At 34.1% G+C, this 21,583-nt stretch overlaps 1 protein-coding gene across 2 annotated transcripts in view; it reads right to left on the bottom strand.

Annotated features, from left to right (window-relative positions):
• Positions 1-21,583, bottom strand: part of GramD1B (GRAM domain containing 1B) — a 390,336-nt gene that overhangs the window by 18,318 nt on the left and 350,435 nt on the right. For both annotated transcript variants that reach the window (XM_090412772.1, XM_090412773.1), the window contains one exon: positions 20,242-20,362. In XM_090412772.1, coding sequence (XP_090268898.1) covers positions 20,242-20,362 — 121 coding nt within the window. The remainder of the gene's footprint in view (positions 1-20,241; positions 20,363-21,583) is intronic.

Below are 21,583 nucleotides of genomic sequence, written 5' to 3'. Positions count from 1 at the left end.
GGATGACTCATGCCACACTTTACTGTTTTCTTGTGTTTTGATTGTTTATACTACAATAGTTTCTTTCAGCTTTATATATTGATTTGTATTTTTTACTTGCCATCTTTACATGATTTTACTGTGAAGAAGTCAAGCCACAAGTTCCTAGTGGTGAAACCAATCGGTATTTTATGTGTGTATGTTTTTAATGTTTTATTTACCAAATAAACCCATTTTGGTATAATAATTATTTATTTTTTACTTCATTTGGAAAACTTTAAGGTTCAGTCTCTAGAGACTAAACACACAACTTGTTCAGGCCATTTCAGAACCTCAAAATAAGTGGGATAGATTCACAATAGTTGATGAAATTCATCTCCCATCTAAAGACAATCAAATTTTTCTTGCATATTAAAAAATCACCAATATCTTATCTGGTTCCTGAAGTATATGTATGGAAAATGACACTATCTTGTAATCTTACTTTAAAAAATACATAATTTCTTTGTCTCCAAGAAAACACAGCTAAAATTACTTAAAAGTTGTTGTTTTTCATTCCCCTTGAACATCTTTCACTATCCTTAAGCATAAAAATGTTCTTTTACTTTTAACAGAAGTAATATTAATTTAAAACCTGGTCTGGTCAGCCGAGGGGTTAGCATACCCGCTCTCCAGCCAAAAGGCCGTGGGTTCGAATCCTACCGTGGGCATGGATGTTTATGATTGCACTAGTGGTGGGGTTGGCGATAGATGATGAAGGTTGGTGGAGTAGTGAGACAAGGAATTGTAGAGTTGATGCCCTCCCTCAATGAGTCTTTGGACTCCCTGGAGGTGTGATATAATAATAATAATAATAACACCTCTCGCATATTTGAAACAAAATTTTTGTTAATGTGAGCGAACTATATGATCCCATCTTAATGGTTTTATCCTCCTTTCCAACTTAGATATCCTTTAAAAGAAATTTATTCATTAATTCAGGGAAACTCTATGATTCCTCTTGACAATCTCATTGTTTAATCTGGCTGAAAAATTTCTTCTTTTTCGTGCTATTGTTCTGTAATCATCTTTAATTTTTATGGTATTATTCTCCAAATGTCATTCTTCTTCCAGACTGTATTCTTTACCTATCATTCGATCTTCCCATCTGGAAATATATCATCTTGGTACAAGAACACTTCTGCCTGGCACAGCAAAGCAATGCAGTGAAAACAAAGGTGAAATCTTCACTTGTTATAAGCAAAAATATATAGTTACTATATTTTCAAAACCTAATTGGAATTTAGGAGATAAGGGATAATTTTCTTTACAGGGAATTATTCCAGGGTAAAGATATGCACAACATATCTTTACCCTGGAATAATTCTCTAATACAGAGTCTTAGCCTCTTTTTTACTAAGACCGCACTGCGTAGCAAAGAGTCACATCCTTCCAGAGGTGTCCATTTTCACAGAACAGTGCAAATCTAGACTGGAAAGTCGAAAAATATTCCAGAGCAAGGCAATGGCAAACCACCTCTGTACCTTGCCAAGAACATTCTACGAACATGCCAAAAATGAGAAAGTACAATATGGTGCTGGATGGTAAAATCCCCAGGCCTGAAGGCATCCAACATGCAACTGGGGAAGAACAGAGAACCTCCACAAGTAGAACTAGTTTTTATGATGTGTCCAGGTCAAACCCGAAAGGATGCTTTATCACGGATGTTGCTGGTTGGAAAAGGGAGGCTCCCTGTTTCACAAGAAACCACAGGATTGTAACTTGAAATGTTAGAAGTATGAACCAAGGTAAGCTGGAAATATTGGGAATAAGTGAACTTAGATGGACAGGAATGGACCATTTTCAGTCAGGGGACTATATGGTATATTACTCAGGACATGAGACAAGTCGTAAAAATGGAGTATCTTTCTTACTCAGGAAACAGATGGCTAGGTATGTATTAGGTTATAATCCAGCGAGTGACAGAATCATTTCTCTCAGAGTGAGTGGATCCGATGAATATGACCACCATTCAGGTTTATGCGGCTACTATAGAGACATCAGAAGAAGACATTGAAGAATTTTATGGCAAGTTACAAGAAGTGATAGATGCAACACCAAAGCGAGAATAATGAAATGCTCTGATCTCCCAGAGCATTTCATTATCCTTCTGAGGAATCTGGCTACTTATTGGAGATTGAAATGCAAAAACGGGAAAGACTGAGGAACGAGGAATAACAGGTCGTTTTGCTTTAGGAATTCGTAACACTGCAGGGAAGAGACTAGTTATGTTTTGTGCAGAGAATTCTTTGTTTATTTCTGATACCTGCTTTAAACAGCACAAAAGAAGATTGTACACATGGATATCACCTAATGGACAATACAGAAATCAAATTGACTATATACTTGGACAAAGAAGATGGAGAAGTGCAATTCAGTCTGTCAAGACTTTTCCAGGTGCAGACTGTGGAACAGACCATGAGTTATTAGTGGCTACGATACATGTGAAATTACAGAAACTGAAAATAATACAAATGTCGATCAGATATAATCTTGGAAACATACCAGCTGAATACAATATTAGCATAAAGAACAGATTCAACACACTCAATTTGTGTGAAAGAGAACCAGATAAACTATGGGAAGAGATTAACACATTCGGTGCCAACTACGAGTATACTCGTAGTTGGTAAACCAGCTACGAGTACACTCGTATGATGCTTACCGCCGGCAACGAGATTACCGTGCTGACCTTGAAGAAGTAAAATTGCTCAGTGTACCGCAACAGACTATGTCAAAGTAGCGTGGCAGCGAACGTGTTAAGGATATAATTAAACAGATGCAAAGAAGAATATTCCAACAGTTTGTAAGAAGAAGTCCAAATGGCTGTCAGAAGATGCCATCCAAACTGTTCAGGAAAGGAGTAAAATGATGACCACAGAAAATTTGCAGGAAGTATGGCATTTGAATGCAGAGTTTCAACGACAAACCAGAAGAGACAAGGGAAAATACTTTAACCAGGAATGCCAACAAATAGAAGACCAAAACAAGAAAGGACAAACAAGAGATCTTTTCAAAAAGATCAGAGAACTAACAGGGAAGTTTAGTGCCAAGGTGACAATATTGAAAAGTAAACACAAAGGATATCTTACAGAAACTGCAGACATCAAAGAGAGATGGAAAGAGTATACAGAAGCCTTTTACAGAAAGGACTCCAAAATTACTGAGAAATTTGAAGAGGAGGATTATACACAGGAGCCAGTACCACTGGAGAGTGAAGTGAGGTGGGCACTGCAACAGCTATCCAGTAAAAAAGCACCAGGAGGAGATGGAATGCCTATTGAGCTTCTCAAAGCCCTGGGAGAAGAGGCAGTTAAAATTCTAACAGCTCTATGTCAGCGAATTTGGATCACAACTACGTGGTCTAAGGAATGGAAAATATCAGTCAATATACCTTTATTGAAGAAAGGCAATGCAAGAGAGTGAGAAAATTACAGAACTATAGCACTGATTTCTCATGCAAGTAAAGTCTTACTTAAGATCATTCAGAAAAGACTGGAACCATTCATGAAGAGAGAAGTGTCAGATGAACAGGCAGGATTTCGAAAAGGTAGAAGAACAGGAGATCATCTCGCTAATGTGAGATGGATAATAGAAAGAGTACAGGAATATCAAAAGAATATATCTACCTTTGTTTCCTTGACTATAGCAAGGCTTTTGACTCTGTAGATCATGTGAAACTGTGAAATGTGTTAAGAACAATGGGCATCTCCCAGAGCATTTCATTATCCTTCTGAGGAATCTTTAATATGAACAAGAAGCTACTGTCCGAACAGATCTTGGAGAAACTGAGTATTTCACAATAGGTAAAGGGGTGCAACAAGGATGTATTTTCTCTCAGTACCTGTTTAACTTGTACAGCGAATACATTTTAAGAATGGCAGGGCTGGAGGAGTCTTCAGTTGGAATTAAAATTGGTGGAAAAAATATTAATAATTCGAAGTATGCAGATGATACCATCTTGCTAGCAGAATGCAAAGAAGATTTGGAGAACCTTATTATGAAAGTTAAGGAAGAAAGTGCTAAATATGGTCTTAAACTTAACCTGAAAAAGACAAAAGGTACAGCAACGTGTGATCTTAATGATTTTGAAGTAGATGGGGAGAAAATGGAAGCAGTTAACAATTTTGTGCTAATAGGATTCCGAATTGATAAAAATGGTTATTGTACTGAAGAAGTTAAAAGATTATTAGTCGGAAAGAAAGCAATGACAAATTTACGCAAGATCTTTAAAGATAAAGATTTTAGCCTCACAACAAAAATCAGAATCATGAAAGCAATGGTATTCTCTGTGGTACTGTATGGATGTGAAAGTTGGACCCTGAGAAAGAGTGAAAGAAGGAAGATAGATGCATTTGAATCATGGATTTGGAGATGCTTACTAAGAATACCATGGACTGCAAAGCAAACCAATAAATCAGAGATAGACAGAATAAAGTCAGATTGCTCCCTCGAAGCTATGATAATCAATCAAAAATTGTCATACTTCAAACATATTATGCGAGCAAATGACAGTCTGGAGAAGATGATGATGCTTGCTAAAGTTGATGGAAGAAGGAAAAGAGGAAGACCAAGAATTAGATGGGTGGATGGAGTTAAAGAAGCAACTGGAGTATCCTTGGAAATTCTGAAAGACATGGTCAGGGACAGATCTGAATGGAGAATGTATGTTCATAGGATCACCAGGAGTCGAAAATGAACTCGATGGAACATAACAACAACAATTGGAATTTAACATCATTCATTTGTTGTCAATTTACAAGTCTCTTTTATCTAATAATATTAGATAAATTCTAATAAATAGCTAATAATATTAAATATTTTAATAAAATAATTGCAACAGACCATAGTTACTGCCTATTATATATGTATATCAGTGGCGTCGTGTGTCCATTTTGGTTGGGTATGCTGTAATGTGGGTTATGCAACCTGCGCTACAAATATCATGTCAATTTGACCATATGCATGAGTGTGTGTCCGCAGAAAATTTTCCGGAAAGGGGGGGGAGCTTGGAGAGAAATAATTACATCAATAAACATCTTTTAGCTTTTTTTTATGTAATTATTGTTGATGTAAACTATAAATAAATTTTTTTCATTTTGCATTGATTTTAATGATCTATAATTCTTGGGGGAAAAAAAAGGTATTCAGAATTAACAGTTTTTAGCACAATTTCATATACTAAAAATTGACTGGCATATTTTATTAAAAATCAACTATTAATTAATCCTAAATTAAATTATTTCAGTTTAAAAGCAAATAAAAAAAAATCATAAAACTAACAAGTAAAATAATATTAAATTACATACACTTCCCTTTTAAAAATGTATTTTTTTGTTTAAATTTGTTTATCACTATAAATTTACAATTCACACCTCACTCTGTAACTCACTAGACACAGAAGGCAAACTAACCGGTAACATTTGTTTTCTGTTCACAAATTAGAAAAAGATGAACCCAAAACACGAAGACGTGTTCTATTGCTGCAATAAAACACGTGTTCTATGGCTACCCCACAGCAGGCCAACCCATAATAAAATTTTAAGACAGACAAAGCATTCCCAGGGTCGAGGGTGTAAGATTACATATCTCAATCAATTTTACAATTATAATTTGTGAAATTTTTTAATTGATCCTGGGGAGGAGGGGGTGCCTCCCCGCAGACGCCCATGTGATTGCATTTTATCGATGTATGAAAGTTTTGAGAGGGCATAGAGCATCAGTACTCATTTTAATTGGTCCAATGCAATTAATTGCAGAATAACTTTGAATACTTCTGCGTAGCATGGGGGAACAATCTGTTTTAGAATTGATTAGAAAACAACAATGCAGGGGAATGCTATATTTGGTTGGTATATTTGAAATACTCAAAGATGAAAATATGTGAACCATTCATTTATAGGGGTCCGCGCGGTTAGCCTAGTGGCTTTGCGCTTCGCAACCATATGCCTGGGGAAGGAGTGTCCTAGGTTCGATTCACGTCGGAGACATGAGGAGCTGAAGGATCTTCCTCAGCCATAGCCAAGTTAGCCGGTCTTGGGCGCGAGCAGTAGGGTTTTTTCCGCCAGTTTATCTGGTGTTTTTCATCCCGCAAGCAGGCAAACCGGCCCCGTGAACACACAGGGATACAGCCAAGAATACCTTGAGGCATAGGAGTGACCATTCTATCGTCGTATTTCGGTTGCGAAATCCAAGCATGCTTGGAAGGTTGTGGGCCTTAAAGGCCTGTTAAAGCCATTGGGATAGATTCATTTATAGGACATGTGAGAATAGGAAAGAATAAGTGTGAGTAGAAACACTTTCATTAATGGTAAAGAATAATTAATACTTTTCATTTGTGATATGTGTGTCCTATAAGTTGCTGGGTAAAGCGAATAGCATGATCCTATAAATTTTAAACATGAATAAGTGAATTTATGCTGGCATAATTAAAAAAAAAAACATATGAGAGAGAGTATTGCAGGAATAAATATGGTTTGATGGAGCAGCAAATCATCTCGTCAAATTTGTTGCACAGATTATGTGTGTGTTTGTGTATGTGTATTTCTCTGTTTGTGTATATTTCGCTCCATTTCCAAGAATTCTACTTTGTTTACTGAGACTCAGTATACATAACATCCAACAATCATTATTGGAATTATCAACACTTTCGGGAATCCTAAATTCATTATTTTTTTATTTATTTTTTTTTTTTAGTATCAGCGGTTCTTCTGTCTTATCAATCTCACATATGCTGGTATTTTGTTGTAGATCAACAACATCTTATAATACACAGAATATTCATTTTTATTCAGAAACAGATATTTTTTTACTGTCTGTTGTTTCCGAAGACTAGAATAAAAATGTCTCTATACAGTTAAAAAACTTTGCAACTTCAACAGATGCTATATTGCACAAGCAAAAGAAAAAACAGTTAGCATTTTTCTCCTAACATCCACTTTCAAATTTTCAGTTCCAGAAAACATGTGTAACAGCTGTTTGTAATAAAGTCATCGGATATAGTAAGTGACAAGTGACAACATTCAACTGGATTGTTGACACGATAACCAATCACAGCCACTAGGTGTTGAGTGAGCTCAAAATTTCAGCTCACCTAGACACACCTTCTCAGTGGTTTAAAAATAATACAACACTAAGAATTTGACATGGTGCGCCCTCTTTACATTTTTTCAAATGGCTCATAGGTGTATCCATTTTGAAAGCACAGCCAGGACTATTAACGTGAATGTGCCGCAATGTTTACACGGCGAAAAGCGCCTTCTTCATGAAGTAACAATGCTTTATTATCCTCGTGAAGAGGACAAGGAAGCATTAGTAAAGTTGGAATTAATTAAAAGAAACACACGTGTTAACCACAGTGAAAATTATTTAATTGTAAATATTTCATCCTAAGTATCTTAGGACATCATCAGTACAGTAGTTTAAAACAATAATAGGAATAACATACAGTTAGGGCACATGATTATAATAGAATCTCATTAAACGTGCATAACGTGTTACAGAAGTAAAAAAAAATAAATAAAATAAAATAATAATTATTTAACACAATTTTGTATGACAATTTCCCATACTTTAGGAATAGTAAGAACGTCGTTGCGGTTTAAGTTTGGTCTGTGTAGTAGGGCATCAGAACTTTCTTTGTATAAACGTTCATGTTTATATAAAGATCTATGTAAAAGTTTAGACTTTTCCCAATGGATCCTATGGTTTGGATTTTCAATTCCGTGTTGAGAGAGGCCAGATTTCTGCAGTTTAAAAAGACAAATATGATATTGATGTTCCGAGATGCGTTTCTGAAAAGACCTACCTGTCTGTCCAAAGTAAGACAATTTGCATGACCATGGAATCTCATAAACACCAGGCAACATCAAAGGTGAGAGTTTGTCCTTAGGAGAAGGTAACAAGTTGTAAATTTGGTTGATAGGTTTGTAAGTAGTGGCAAAATTGTATTTCTTCATAATTTTAGAAAGACGTTCGGAGATGCCTTTGATGTAAGGTATGGGAATCCTATGGACTTTTTCCTGTCTGGTTTGATGTATGGAGGATTGATGATTTTTTGACTTGTTTTAGGATTATATCCATTTAGGATGGCTGTATTTTTGATTACTTCTAATTCCTGGTTTAAAGATTCTTCAGAGGAGCAGAATTGGTGTGCTCTGGAAACTAGTGATTTAATAATGCCAGATTTTTGAGATGGATGATGAGCGGAAGAATTGTGAATGTAGTAGCGATGTGAGAATGTAGGCTTGCGAAAGACACACGTGGCGATGATCCCAGACTGCAAATACATCTTCGACATATCTTAACCAAATTTTTGGTTTGTTCAAAAGTGAATATTTTTTCCTCAAGGTGTTCTAGAAACAAGTTTGCTAGGTTTGGTGATAAAGGAGATCCCATTGCTGTTCCTTCTTGTTACTTGTAAATTTGACCTTTCCAGGTGAAGTAACCTGATGCAATAACAAACTTGAACAATTCAACTATATCAGACAAAAATTTTTGAGTTAGTAATTCTATTGTTTACTTATGGGGAATGTTTGTGAAGAGGGAGACAATGTCGAAGCTGATTAACAAGTCAGTTTTTATAGTTGAATGTCTTTAATTTTTGTGTGAAACTCAGTAGAATTTTTGATTGAAGAGACTGAGTGGCCTATGTGAGGGCAGAGAAGGTTAGATAAGAATCTTGATAACTTGTAAGTTGGACTGCTGATACAGTCTATGATGGGTCTAAGTGGAACATTAGTATTGTGTAGCTTAGGTAAGCCATACATTCTAGGAGGTCTTGCATGGTATGTCTTAAGTTTTTTGATTGTTTCTTCATCTAAGGCAGGGGTTGCCAAACTTCTTTGACCGTCGACCCCTTCAAGAGTTTCTTGACTTTTTATCGACCCCCTCTATTTTACTATTACGTAATTTTAATATTACCTAATATGTATGTTGATGAATTTTAGAACATTAATGCTCACTTGTATGTCGATGCGCAAAAATGAGACTGGGTTCGAATAAAGAAGCAACCGTGCACGTGTTGCAATCTCGCTCCTGACATGCAGGCCGGGTGGGAACCACAGACATCCGTTTACTGGTAATTATGTCATTTTGTTTTAAAAGAGGTATACCGTGAGTAGACATATCGATACAAAATTATCTTACACCAGCTACTTAGGTGGTGCTTTTTGGAATTGTCAGTTATTGTTTAATTTGAGCTTAATGTACTGAAGATGCCTGTGACACACAGGCGAAAATTATACTATTAAATAATCTTTGTACGCGAGTTTTTTCCGTTATTAATTTTGTATCGATATGTCATTTTGGCCTACTTGATTGGCCTCCGTAACTATTTTCATGACCTTGCTCCATCTTACAGGTCCTATTCATGTCACTGTTCCTACGATTCACTCTTAATTGCATTGTTATTCAGGATGGAGGTAATCCAAGTTAACCGAATTAAATATTACCCATACAATGATATCTTATATTTTTCCATCGACCCCTGGAGGTCGATATCGACCACTTTGGCGACCATTGATCTAAGGAATCTTCATCAATTAAATAAGCTACTTAATGAAACTTCCTCAAAAAACTTAAGACATACCATGCAAGACCTCCTAGAATTTATGGCTTACCTAAGCTACACAAAACTAATGTTCCACTTAGACCCATCATAGACTGTATCAGCAGTCCAACTCGCAAGTTATCAAGATTCTTATCTAACCTTCTCCACCCTCACATAGGCCACTCAGTCTCTTCATTCAAAAATTCTACTGAGTTTCACACAAAAATTGAAGACATTCACTATCAAAAACTGACTTGTTAATCAGCTTCGACATTGTCTCCCTCTTCACAAACATTCCCCATAAAGAAACAATAGAATTACTAACTCAAAAATTTCCGTCTGATATAGTTGAATTGTTCAAGTTTGTTATTGCATCAGGTTACTTCACTTGGAAAGGTCAAATTTACAAGCAACAAGAAGGAACAGCAATGGGATCTCCTTTATCACCAAACCTAACAAACTTGTTTCTAGAACACCTTGACGAAAAAATATTCACTTTTGAACCCAAACCAAAAATTTAGTTAAGATATGTCGACGACGTATTTGCAGTCTGGGATCATCCCAAACATTACAACTGTTTCTAGATAAAATTAACCTTCTTCATCATCGCATCAACTTTAAGTTAGAAAAAGAATCTCCACAGGGTATTGTTAAACTGTGAATGAAATTATTTTGTATGTTTTTGTTCTTCATTCACATTTAACATAATCTACCATATACTAAGCAAGACTTGTTTATATATTATTTGTTAGTCCCTTGATTAAGATTTATTATTCATGTAATTTTCCTTGAAGTTCTAATAATAATTAGAAAATTAATCAAAGATATAATAATAGTATTAGACTCTGTATTTAAATATTATTAAGCTATTTTAATTATTACTATGTTAATATTATAAGAATTTGTATTTGATAATTTAACTGCGCATTAATTGAAATGTTAATATTCTCTATTTATTCCTATTTGTAGAAGTTTAACGTTATGCAATAGCTCAATTTTATTATGTTTTGTTTTGTTGTCATGGAGACGTATGTAAGTAAGCGAGCGCGAGTTTGGAGCACCACGTGAGGAGAATGTTGAAAATTATTAAAAAGAGTTTTAGTAAAAGAAGTCACGAGAACAATTTAGGCGGGAAGAACGCATATATAAAGGAGGAACGCTGAAAATAAAGAATATAGATTAGAGAGGAATTTTAAGATAGTATTTGAAAAAGTGATCCCATAAACTTTAAGAGTAATTTAAAGATAAATTAAGTGAATCAAGTGAATTGGTTGTAAACTAGAATCAGGCAAACAGAGAAGTTATTTTAGAATCCTGATTTTTTTTTAAAGTTGTTGTTAATAGATTAGTATGGCTGTTGCATCTAGCTCAAAAATGGAAGATGATGAATTCTTCAGAATGGTGAATTCCCAATAGCTATTTCCTCAATTTTCAGGAGAGGAATCAGATGATATATTGTCATATTTTACCTATATTGAGAAGCTCAGAGAAAAAGCAAATTGGACTGACTTTCAGTTATTAATATTACTCAGAAATAAACTAATAGGTAAAGCAAAGACATTCTTATATTCATCTCCAATACTTAGAGAAACATTTGAATATTCAAAATTTAAGGAAACTTTATTATCTCAATTCTGTAAACTGCGAAGTGTAGGACCTAATCTATAGAAGTTACAAAGGATCACATAGAAAGATAAAGAGAGTGTTACTGATTTCTAAAATCGGCTGATAACTCTTTCTAACAGTCTGAATGTATCCAATGCAGATAAACCACATTTGGATTTGGCAGTTTATCAGCAATTTCGTCAAGGTGTTAAGCCAGAACTGAGAGAAACAGCTTATAAAAAGAAGATCACCACACTAGAAGAATGCCTGAAAGCTGTCAAAGAAAAAGAGCAGATGATTGGTGACATTTGTCCCTCATCCAATGCAACTTTTCTTTGACAATGTTGTGCATAAAATTAATTATCCCTTGGACCAACCTAAAGTTGGAGGGAAGAATAATAAGGAAGAGGAGAAAAGAAAAGAAAAGATACTGGAGCAAGTCCTATTAGTGTTAGTCATATGACTGTGAATGAAGATCAAACCAACAAGAAGTGGATGGAAGTTGTACAGAGCTTAAATCACCAGGAAGTTGAGAAATTGAATCAACCTATTATGGACAGTCTTAATAAAGTGATGAAGCAATTGGCAACATTCACTCTACAGTCTAAAAAAAACCAAAACCCCACAACAGATATGTTGTAATAGGTTTCACGGTATGATAAGAACACAGATGGTTAAGAAAATAACTATTTATTAACTTAAAGCTAATATTTCGCTGGTATTATATCCAGCATCTTCAGAGCACACAACACAAAGTTTGTTACAAATGTAAGACAACCACAATCCGGTGTAACAGTGGGGGCTAGTATAAGTGATTGCAGCGTGCAACACAAGACTAAAGTCCTAATACGGCGCCATCTAGGTAAAAAAAAAAAAAAAAAAAAAAAATCAAAGTTTTTAAATAGTAGTCAAAAAAAAATACAAATTGAAAAAATATAAATTAAAAATATTAATTTGGTCTTAGGATGACTGTCTCCTAAATCTTTGGTAGATTTATACAGCCACACTTGTTAAGGTTTGGAGTATGTTTTAAGGCTTCTGTTATTCCAGGAACAACCTCTCTGACTTGTAGAAGCTTCTGTGCATTACTTTTGTTTCTTTCCAATTGATTCTGTGTGCAGGAATATCCAAAGCATGGTCTGCCAGACCCGACTTACCATAGCGAAAGTGTCGGATATATTTTTTGTGTTCACTGAGGTGGATGTCCACATTTCTTCCTGTCTGTCCATAGTAGGCTCGATGGCAAGAACAGGGCACTTCATAGACACCTGGATGTGATAAAGGAGTGCATTTGTCCTTGGGTGAACGGATGAGAGTTGTTAATTTTATATAAGGTTTAAATACTGTGCATAGTTGGTGTTTGTTAAGCACCCTAGATATCTTTTCAGATGTGCCTTTAATGTATGGGATGGTGATGGTTTTGTTGTAGTCTTCTGTGGTAGATAGAGGGGATTTATGGGTGGCATTTAGTATGTTATCGATTTTGTGGGGATTATAACCATTGATTAAGAAGGTTTGACATAGGTGAGAAAGTTCAGCAGTGAGAGCAATGTCATTGGAACAGACTGCTCTAGCTCTATGGGTTAGTGTTTTTAAGATACCATTTTGTTGAGAAGGGTGATAGTGTGATTGTTTGTGTAAGTATCTCCCTGTATGTGTGGATTTTCTATAAACTGAAAATGATAAGGAACCTTCTGGAAGACGAGTGATCAGTGTGTCCAAGAAGGTCAGGCAGTCATTGGCTTCTAGTTCCATTGTAAAGTGGATTTTAGGGTGCTGGCTATTTAGATGCACTAAAAATGTATTCAATGTGTCTGGGCCATGTGGCCAAATAGCAAACACATCGTCAACATAGCGTAGCCAGAGACTTGGTTTGAGAGTAGCTGTGTTGATAGCTAATTTTTCCAGATGTTCTATGCAGAAGTTGGCTAAGGGGGGAGAAAGGGGTGAACCCATAGCTGTCCCATCTAATTGTTTGTATATTTTCCCTTTCCATGTAAAATAACCTGCCTGTACTGTGAATTTAAATAGCTGAAATATATCTGGGGGAAATTGTGAATTTTGTAAGTTAAGTGTTTCAATCAGTGGTACATTAGTGAATAATGAGGTGATATCAAAACTCACCATTAGGTCTGAACTATTTAAGGTGTGGTTTTCTAAAATACTTTTTAGATGGGTAGAATTTTTAACAAAAGAGGGAGAATTGTTTGTGTAAATGGTTAGTAATTTTGCTAATGTTTAGCTAGTTTATATGTAGGACTGTTTATACTATCTGCAATAGGACGCAAAGGTGTACCTTGTTTGTGTATTTTAGGAGCACCATATATTCTGGGTGCTTTAACGTGCATGGGCTTGAGTTTTTTAACAATTTCTTTAGGCCAGGAAGTGATTTTGTTCAGTAACTTGCACACCTTATTCTTTTGTGAGTTGGTGGGATCTCGATCTATGATTTGATATGTAGACTGGTCTTGGAGCAGTGCATGAATTTTGCTTTCATATTCTGTTGTATCCATTACTACAGTGGCGTTTCCTTTGTCTGATTTGGTTATTGTAATGTGGTTATTATTGCGTAGTTCTTTTAGAGCTATTATTTCTTTATGTGGGATATTATTTTTGGGAGGCTTAGAATGGATAAGGATATTGGCCACGTCTAACCTAATATTATTGGCTATGGCTGGAGGCAAGTGGTAAATCCTGCGTTCAATGGAAGCCATTATTTTGGTTTTAGGCACATCTTTTGGAGTAATGGCAAAATTGTGTCCAAGACTTAATGCACTCGTGGCCTCTTTGGATACGGTTGTCAATGATAGGTTCACAACGATGCCATCTTGATGAAATTGCGGCCGCTGTGTAACATTGCGTTGCTGGAGGATTTCAAATTTTTTCCGGTGTCAGTTTTTAACTTTAGCAAATTCTTTATTGGCTGTAGAGTCGGAGATTCTATCAAAATATCCCATAGCTGCGGGTTCAAAATGTCAGATAATACCTAAATCTACCAAAGATTTGGGAGACAGTCATCCTAAGACCAAATTAATATTTTTAATTTATATTTTTTCAATTTGAATTTTTTTTTGACTACTATTTAAAAACTTTGATTTTTTTTTTTTTTTTTTTTTTTTTACCTAGATGGCGCCATATTAAGACTTTAGTCTTGTGTTGCACACTGCAATCACTTATACTAGCCCCCACTGTTACACTGGATTGTGGTTGTCTTACATTTGTAACAAACTTTGTGTTGTGTGCTCTGAAGATGCTGGATATAATACCAGCGAAATATTAGCTTTAAGTTAATAAATAGTTATTTTCTTAACCATCTGTGTTCTTATCATACCGTGAAACCTATTACAACATGTCTGATGAACACATAAGCCTATCCACGCCCACAACAGATAAGGTTGATGAAAGAATTAAATTGGAAGTAGAAAGGCAAAATCAACCTATTTTGGCAAATATAAGTGAGTTGTTACTAGGACTACAAAATATTAAACAACAGATATCATTTGTATCTCAACCTCAGATGGAGAGAGAACATAGAGATCCTCCCAAATGCTATAGTTGAAATAAAGTTGGACACCTTGCTAGAAAATGTTTTCTTAACAAAAGAAATTACTCTAACAAAAGCTGGGATTCAAAGTATGGATACATACCCCACAGAGGATATAATAGAATGCAGAAACACCAAGGATCTAATGAACAATTGATGAGAATTAGAGGAGAAATCCTAGGTTCTAAGTGTAATATTTTATTAGATACAGGATGTAATGCTTCAACTATTAGAAAGGACTATCTCCAAAGTATAAAACACAAATTATGGAATAGCATTGCCAAACTAAGAGAACCTGTAAGAATTACTACTCTTTCAGACTCAAACTTCATAGCATATGAAAAGGTTCGTGCTAGAATCTACTCACCTGAATTTAAACTAAGTGTCTGGCAAGATTTGCTTGTTATACCCTCAACCTCTAACATAAGCTCCCACATTATACTAGGGACAAATTTCTTGGAAAAGTATCAGTTCTCCTGTGATTTTTTTAGAAAAGAAATATCCCTAATGAACAGAAAAAGAAGTATCAGAAGAGCTGGCAATTATATGTATGATAGAACACGGACACAAAGGGAAGGGTTTTGTGTACCTAATAAAAAAATTGCTCCAGATAAGGTAGAGCTGTCTATGACTGAACCAACTGTGAAGCATAGTGATACTAATTCTGATGTGCACAATCAGCCTGAAACACAATTTATCACTGATGAACCGTCACAAAAGTAGTACCCAAACCTGAATCAGAAGTTGCCACTAAAAATAAATTAACAGTTGAATTTAATTTTGCCAAAGTAATCAAACTACATCATGGAACAAATCACCAAGTTGTGAGACAACTAAAACTCAATTCTAGTGATAGAGAACATGATTTCTGCTCTGAAAGAACGCTATCTCACTATAGGAATAGGAAACAAGTCTTTCCCTGTACTAAAATTAGCCAGAACCCGAAAAGAGATGCAGAGAGAAATAGAACTGTAAACTGTGATAACAAGACAAGTTCTGTTCAAACTAAGAATTATTTAAGACCTCAAGAAAGAAATGTAAAATTTAAATGCTCCATTGAAAGGAACTTGTATGAAAAATTTTTCTTAAAAGAAAAATTTTTCAATGAAAGGATAAGCCTTTGTTAAACTGTGAATGAAATTATTTTGTATGTTTTTGTTCTTCATTCACATTTAACATAATCTACCATATACTAAGCAAGACTTGTTTATATATTATTTGTTAGTCCCTTGCTTAAGATTTATTATTCATGTAATTTTCCTTGAAGTTCTAATAATAATTAGAAAATTAATCAAAGATATAATAATAGTATTAGACTCTGTATTTAAATATTATTAAGCTACTTTAATTATTACTATGTTAATATTATAAGAATTTGTATTTGATAATTTAACTACGCATTAATTGAAATGTTAATATTCTCTATTTATTCCTATTTGTAGAAGTTTAACGTTATGCAATAGCTCAATTTTATTATGTTTTGTTTTGTTGTTATGGAGACGTATGTAAGTAATCGAGCGCGAGTTTGGAACACCACGTGAGGAGAATGTTGAAAATTATTGAAAAGAGTTTTAGTAAAAGAAGTCACGAGAACAATTTAGGCAGGAGGAACACTGAAAATAAAGAATATAGATTAGAGAGGAAACAGAGAGAGAGAGAGAGAGAGGATTGGCATTGGGTTGGAATCGGAGCATTGGGCATTCGGGAATCAGAGTGCAATATTAGAGAGTCGGCAAGTCACTCAAGCAGCTAATTTAAGTCTACTAGTCGAGAAGCAGTTAGCTAATAAGTTGTAGAATAATAATTATAGCTACGAAAAACAGCTGAGAGACTATTAAATAGACTAGAGATACTTGAGTTGGGATTTAATTTCAACGCCGACCTTTCAAGGTCATACGGAACCTTGAAGCAAAGCATGAAGTTACTAGAGAATAGTAGAGGCTGTAAAGGTGAAGTTTACTGTTAGCTGTGTTTAGAATTATAGTGCCTAAAGAATGATTTGAATGCAGGAGGAATGAACAACTGTGCATATAAAACCTCAAGTTAAGAATTATTGTCTGTTGCCTTAATTTATGAGTGATCAGTAGTACTTCATGCAAGAACGTTTGTTTATGTGTATAGTGACCGATGAATAATTCAGTTATTGCTTAGAAGATTTATTTAATGAGTGCCGTATACTGTTCCGTGTTTACAGTTTTAAAAAGTGTTTACGTATAAGTAGATGAAGGATAAAAAGATTATCGGTAAGAACATTCCAACCATTAATATTCCTATGCAGAGATATGAGTGTGTTTCACCCTAGAATTTCCTTATGTTAACAGTAACTATTGCGAAGATTAGCTGAAGTGTAAATTTAAAAGTGTTTGCTTGTAAAGTGGTGTTACTGCGATTTTATTGTATTTGGAACTTAAGGAATTGTGAGAAGACTGTATTAGAAATAACAAATTTACCATTATCTGAGTTTGTATGACAGTATTATCAGAAAGGCTGAAGTGTTTATAATAACTTAATTAGTGATTTGATCTTAAGTGTAAAATTTGTGATTTTAAAATTAAACGTTTGTTTTTGTTAATCAAAAGTTGTATTTTGCCTGAATCTCTTTTACTGCACCATTCATAAAATATTCGAACCAAAGCGGGTAAATTAAGTAAGTTAAATATTCTCGGCCAGTATATATAATATTAACACCTAAAAGGAGAGATAGTTGTGAGTTAGTTTTTCTTCAGTTCTTGAACTAATTCAGATATAGAGTGGCACAGTCTTTAAATTTAAATTTTCTCTATATTTGAATTAGAAATCAACTTACAACTTATCAATTAGTTAAGAACATCGTAATAGTAAAATTGTCGGATCCAAAGTATAGATTGAGAAGAAGTAGGATCTAATAGTATCTCCGTTTTGGATTTACACATCCAAAGAAAAGAAGACAGTCCATCGCCACGCGTGTCTTTCACAAGCCTACATTCACAATTCTTCCGTTCATCATCCATCTCAGAAATCTGGCATTATTAAATCACTAGTTTCCAGAGCACACAAATTCTGTTCCTCTGAAGAATCTTTAAACCAGGAATTAGGAGTAATCAAAAATACAGCCAGCCTAAATGGATATAATCCTAAAACAACTCAAAAAATCATCAATCCTCCATACATCAAACCAGACAGGAAAAAGTCCATAGGATTCCCATACCTTACATCAAAGGCATCTCCGTACGTCTTTCTAAAATTATGAAGAAATACAATTTTGCCACTACTTACAAACCTATCAACCAAATTTACAACTTGTTACCTTCTCCTAAGGACAAACTCTCACCTTTGATGTTGCCTGGCGTTTATGAGATTCCATGGTCATGCAAATTGTCTTACTTTAGACAGACAGGTAGGTCTGTTCAGAAACGCATCTCGGAACATGAAGACCACATTCGTCTTTTTAAACTGCAGAAATCTGGCCTCTCTTAACACGGAATTGAAAATCCAAACCATAGGATCCATTGTTCAAACATTGGGAAAAGTCTAAACTTTTACATAGATCTTTATATAAACATGAATGTTTATACAAAGAAAGTTCTGAAGCCCTACTACACAGACCAAACTTAAACCACAACGACGTTCTTACTATTCCTAAAGTATGGGAAATTGTAATACAAAATTGTGTTAAATAATAATTATTATTTTTTTTAATTTTTACTTCTGTAACACGTTACGCATGTTTAATGAGATTCTATTGTAATCATGCGCCCTAACTGTATGTTATTCCTATTATTGTTTTAAACTACTGTACTGATGATGTCCTAAGATACTTAAGATGAAATATTTACAATTAAATAATTTTCACTGTGGTTAACACATGTTTCTTTTAATTATGATCACACCACAAGTTTTGTTATTTAAAAAAGTTGAAAATGCGCGAAGTCTGCAAACAATTGGGGGAATATTTAACAGGAATAAATGCAAAAATATAATATCGATGATACTGATATTTCATGGATGAACACCGCACACCCGGAATATTCGCCCCTGATGTATATATATAAAGAATTTCTATTCAATACCGACTCTACTAGAAATGCCAATTAAACCAGAGCTAAATTTAAAACAAACAAACATGTATACTAAATAGTGATATAGCAATATTTTACAGATTCTTCAGTCATCTTCAGTGCTACCGAAAACAGTCTTGCTTTTTTTTTTTTTTCACATAAAAAAAGATTGAAGTTCACTTTCCCTTACTGTTAGTGATATACAAATCACCAAGGAGGATCAGATTTCTCAAGTTTCACAAAATAAATAAGATCAATTGCTTTTTCAGCCTTAAAAACACTTAGCACCCTTTTTTATTCATGATTTTACTTTTGGCTCACCCAGTTATTGACCTTGTACATATCTCAAACCTGCTTAATTTTAGAATAATGTTCTCACATTTGGGGCAGTGCATCAAGGACCTCCTTAAAAATTTTTAAAGAGGTCCTTGTTTAATGTTATATAAAGAAGGCAATCTGGATGATCAATGATCCCTTTCAGCTATATGTCTCCTTTGCTTCTTTTCTTTCCCTTTCATTCCAACTACCTCTAATCTATGGAAGAGACTTCCTCAAAAAAGTTCCTATCAATTTCTAGCAATTAAAAGGAAAAAAAATCAATTCTAGGGTTGCAGTAGGTTCTGCAACCGCTTGTATGTGGTTTATATATACAAAGTATATTACTTTGTATATATAAGTGACTGACCTTCCTAGCATTTGATTTTTTTCAAATTCACTGTAATGTAAGAAAATCAAATTTGATCATCACACTTGCACCTAACATCTAAAAAGTGTGGTAATTGATTATAACGTCCCTTTCTGCAGCTTAAGCATCAACTTTAGCTTAAGCAATTATATGAATATCAATATAAGCTTAAGCAATTATATGAATATCAAACTCCTGTTTGACATTTAAAAAGTCAAAAAAGTTGTTATTCCAATGTCCATTAACTACACTAGTTATCTGAACATCCCTACTTAACATTGGAAAATCATATTAATTCCCTTCATACATGAAGGGGATTCATAAATGTTCGTTAAAAAGCCGAATCTGGTTTTTTAACGACCTGTTTAGATGTTCACAATACCAACAAATGAACTAATTTTCATAATTTCTAGTAGTTTGTGCTTTAAACTTTTAGTTCTCTTTACCCCTGAAGATGTTAGTCTGACGACTAACACAACTTGTCAGTGTTATTTTTAGTACTTGTTTAGTTTTAAAAACAGTTTTCTTTAATAAACATGTGTCACAAAACCGGAATAATTATATTGAACTTCTTAACCACAGAAACCTCCGCAGGAATAAGTGACAGCTTTACAGTGTGATATAAAAACTATCACCCTGTATAAATAACCAAATTTAACTCTCGCATTCACGAGCAAAACTGTTTGTGAATGCGAGAGTTAAATCTGCTAATTCATCTGGCTTATACATTATTATCAATCTATGTATATTTGCATTATTAATTTACAAAATAATTTAAATAAAATAACTTGCAAAAACTCACCAAATGAATTAATTTGATAACTTCATTAAGGGCATCTCTCCACCTTTCAGTTTCTGCACGATGAAGTGTGTCTTGATGTCGTAATAACTTAATAAAATCTTGATGTGTTAGAGGTGTCTGACTGAAAATTATAAAATAATAATAATATAAATAATAATATTTTTTCAATTTAAAAAAAATCAAAGTATTTAAAAGAAAAAAATATGCACACAGTTGAGATAGCTCATTACTAATTTCCAATTAGTGAACTTCTGTAACTTAAAAAATGTGAACTAATTAACATGTTCGTACCAGGCACTGTACAAACAAATTGTATCATTTTGTACCCTCCCATGAGGTGGGACACAGAAAATCATCTTGAACTTCTGGTTTGATATCTGTTGAGCATGCAACAAATCATTATGTGTGTTTTCTAGAAAAATATACAGAAAATTCTGAAGAGAAAAAAACTTGAAACTGGTGATCTCATATACTGTATATTGACAAGTGTGTAAAATGTGCCTGACTGAAGCAGAAGTAACATGATACAAAGTCAAGTGAGCTACTGCTAAATGTGCAACACTTGCAAAATGTCATCTAGCATGAATGTGTTAATTGTCTGGGCTATGTTTTTCCTTGAAAGAATAACTTCATGCAAGTTGTAAAATGAGAAAATGTACACTTCAAGAAGCAAATTTCTCATAATCAAACTCCTGATATGCACTATGATGGAGTGGACAGGATATTACACAAAAACATTAGATCATAGGTTCCCAAAGTGGGTGGTACTGCCCCCCAGTGGGTGCTGAAGCCTTCTGGGGGGGGGGCTATAGTGGGATCAGAAGCATTTGGGGGGCGTTCAGGCGGTCTAGGGGTCGGTGGCTCTTTATAGAAGAAATTAATAATATATATTTTTAAATTAATTATTTTCGTAATTTTGCGATTAGATAATCATTAAAAATTTAAATATTGCATTTTAATTCATCTTATGCCCATCTTACAAGACCAATTTTTTTTATCAATTTTCTATTTCAATTATTTAATCATTTGAAAATTTACCATGTCAGATAGAAATAGATATCAATTTTCTATGTCAATGAGAAAAATAGAGCATGTATACATGTGTGTATAATAGGTTATATTTACAGTAGCAAATATATTCGATATATTTCATTTCAAAATATGTATAAAATATATAAAACCACTTTTCTAATTGATTTGTACAAAAATAAACCCAATTTTATATAATTTAATATTACGAGTAAAAATAATAATGGCAAGAAAGAAATAAAATCGTAAATTTTAGTTAGCCTAGTTAGTACTAACTTATATTGCTAACTAGAGGGAAAAAACAAAGCAAATA

The sequence above is a fragment of the Typopeltis vanoorti genome, chromosome 23 (assembly GCF_054136105.1).
Source record: "Typopeltis vanoorti isolate ZY-2024b chromosome 23, IOZ_Tvanoo_1.0, whole genome shotgun sequence".
NCBI classification, from domain to species: Eukaryota; Metazoa; Arthropoda; class Arachnida; order Uropygi; family Thelyphonidae; genus Typopeltis; species Typopeltis vanoorti.
The sequence above is the reverse complement of the archived record's forward strand: the minus strand, read 5'-3'. Positions and strand labels throughout refer to the sequence as shown.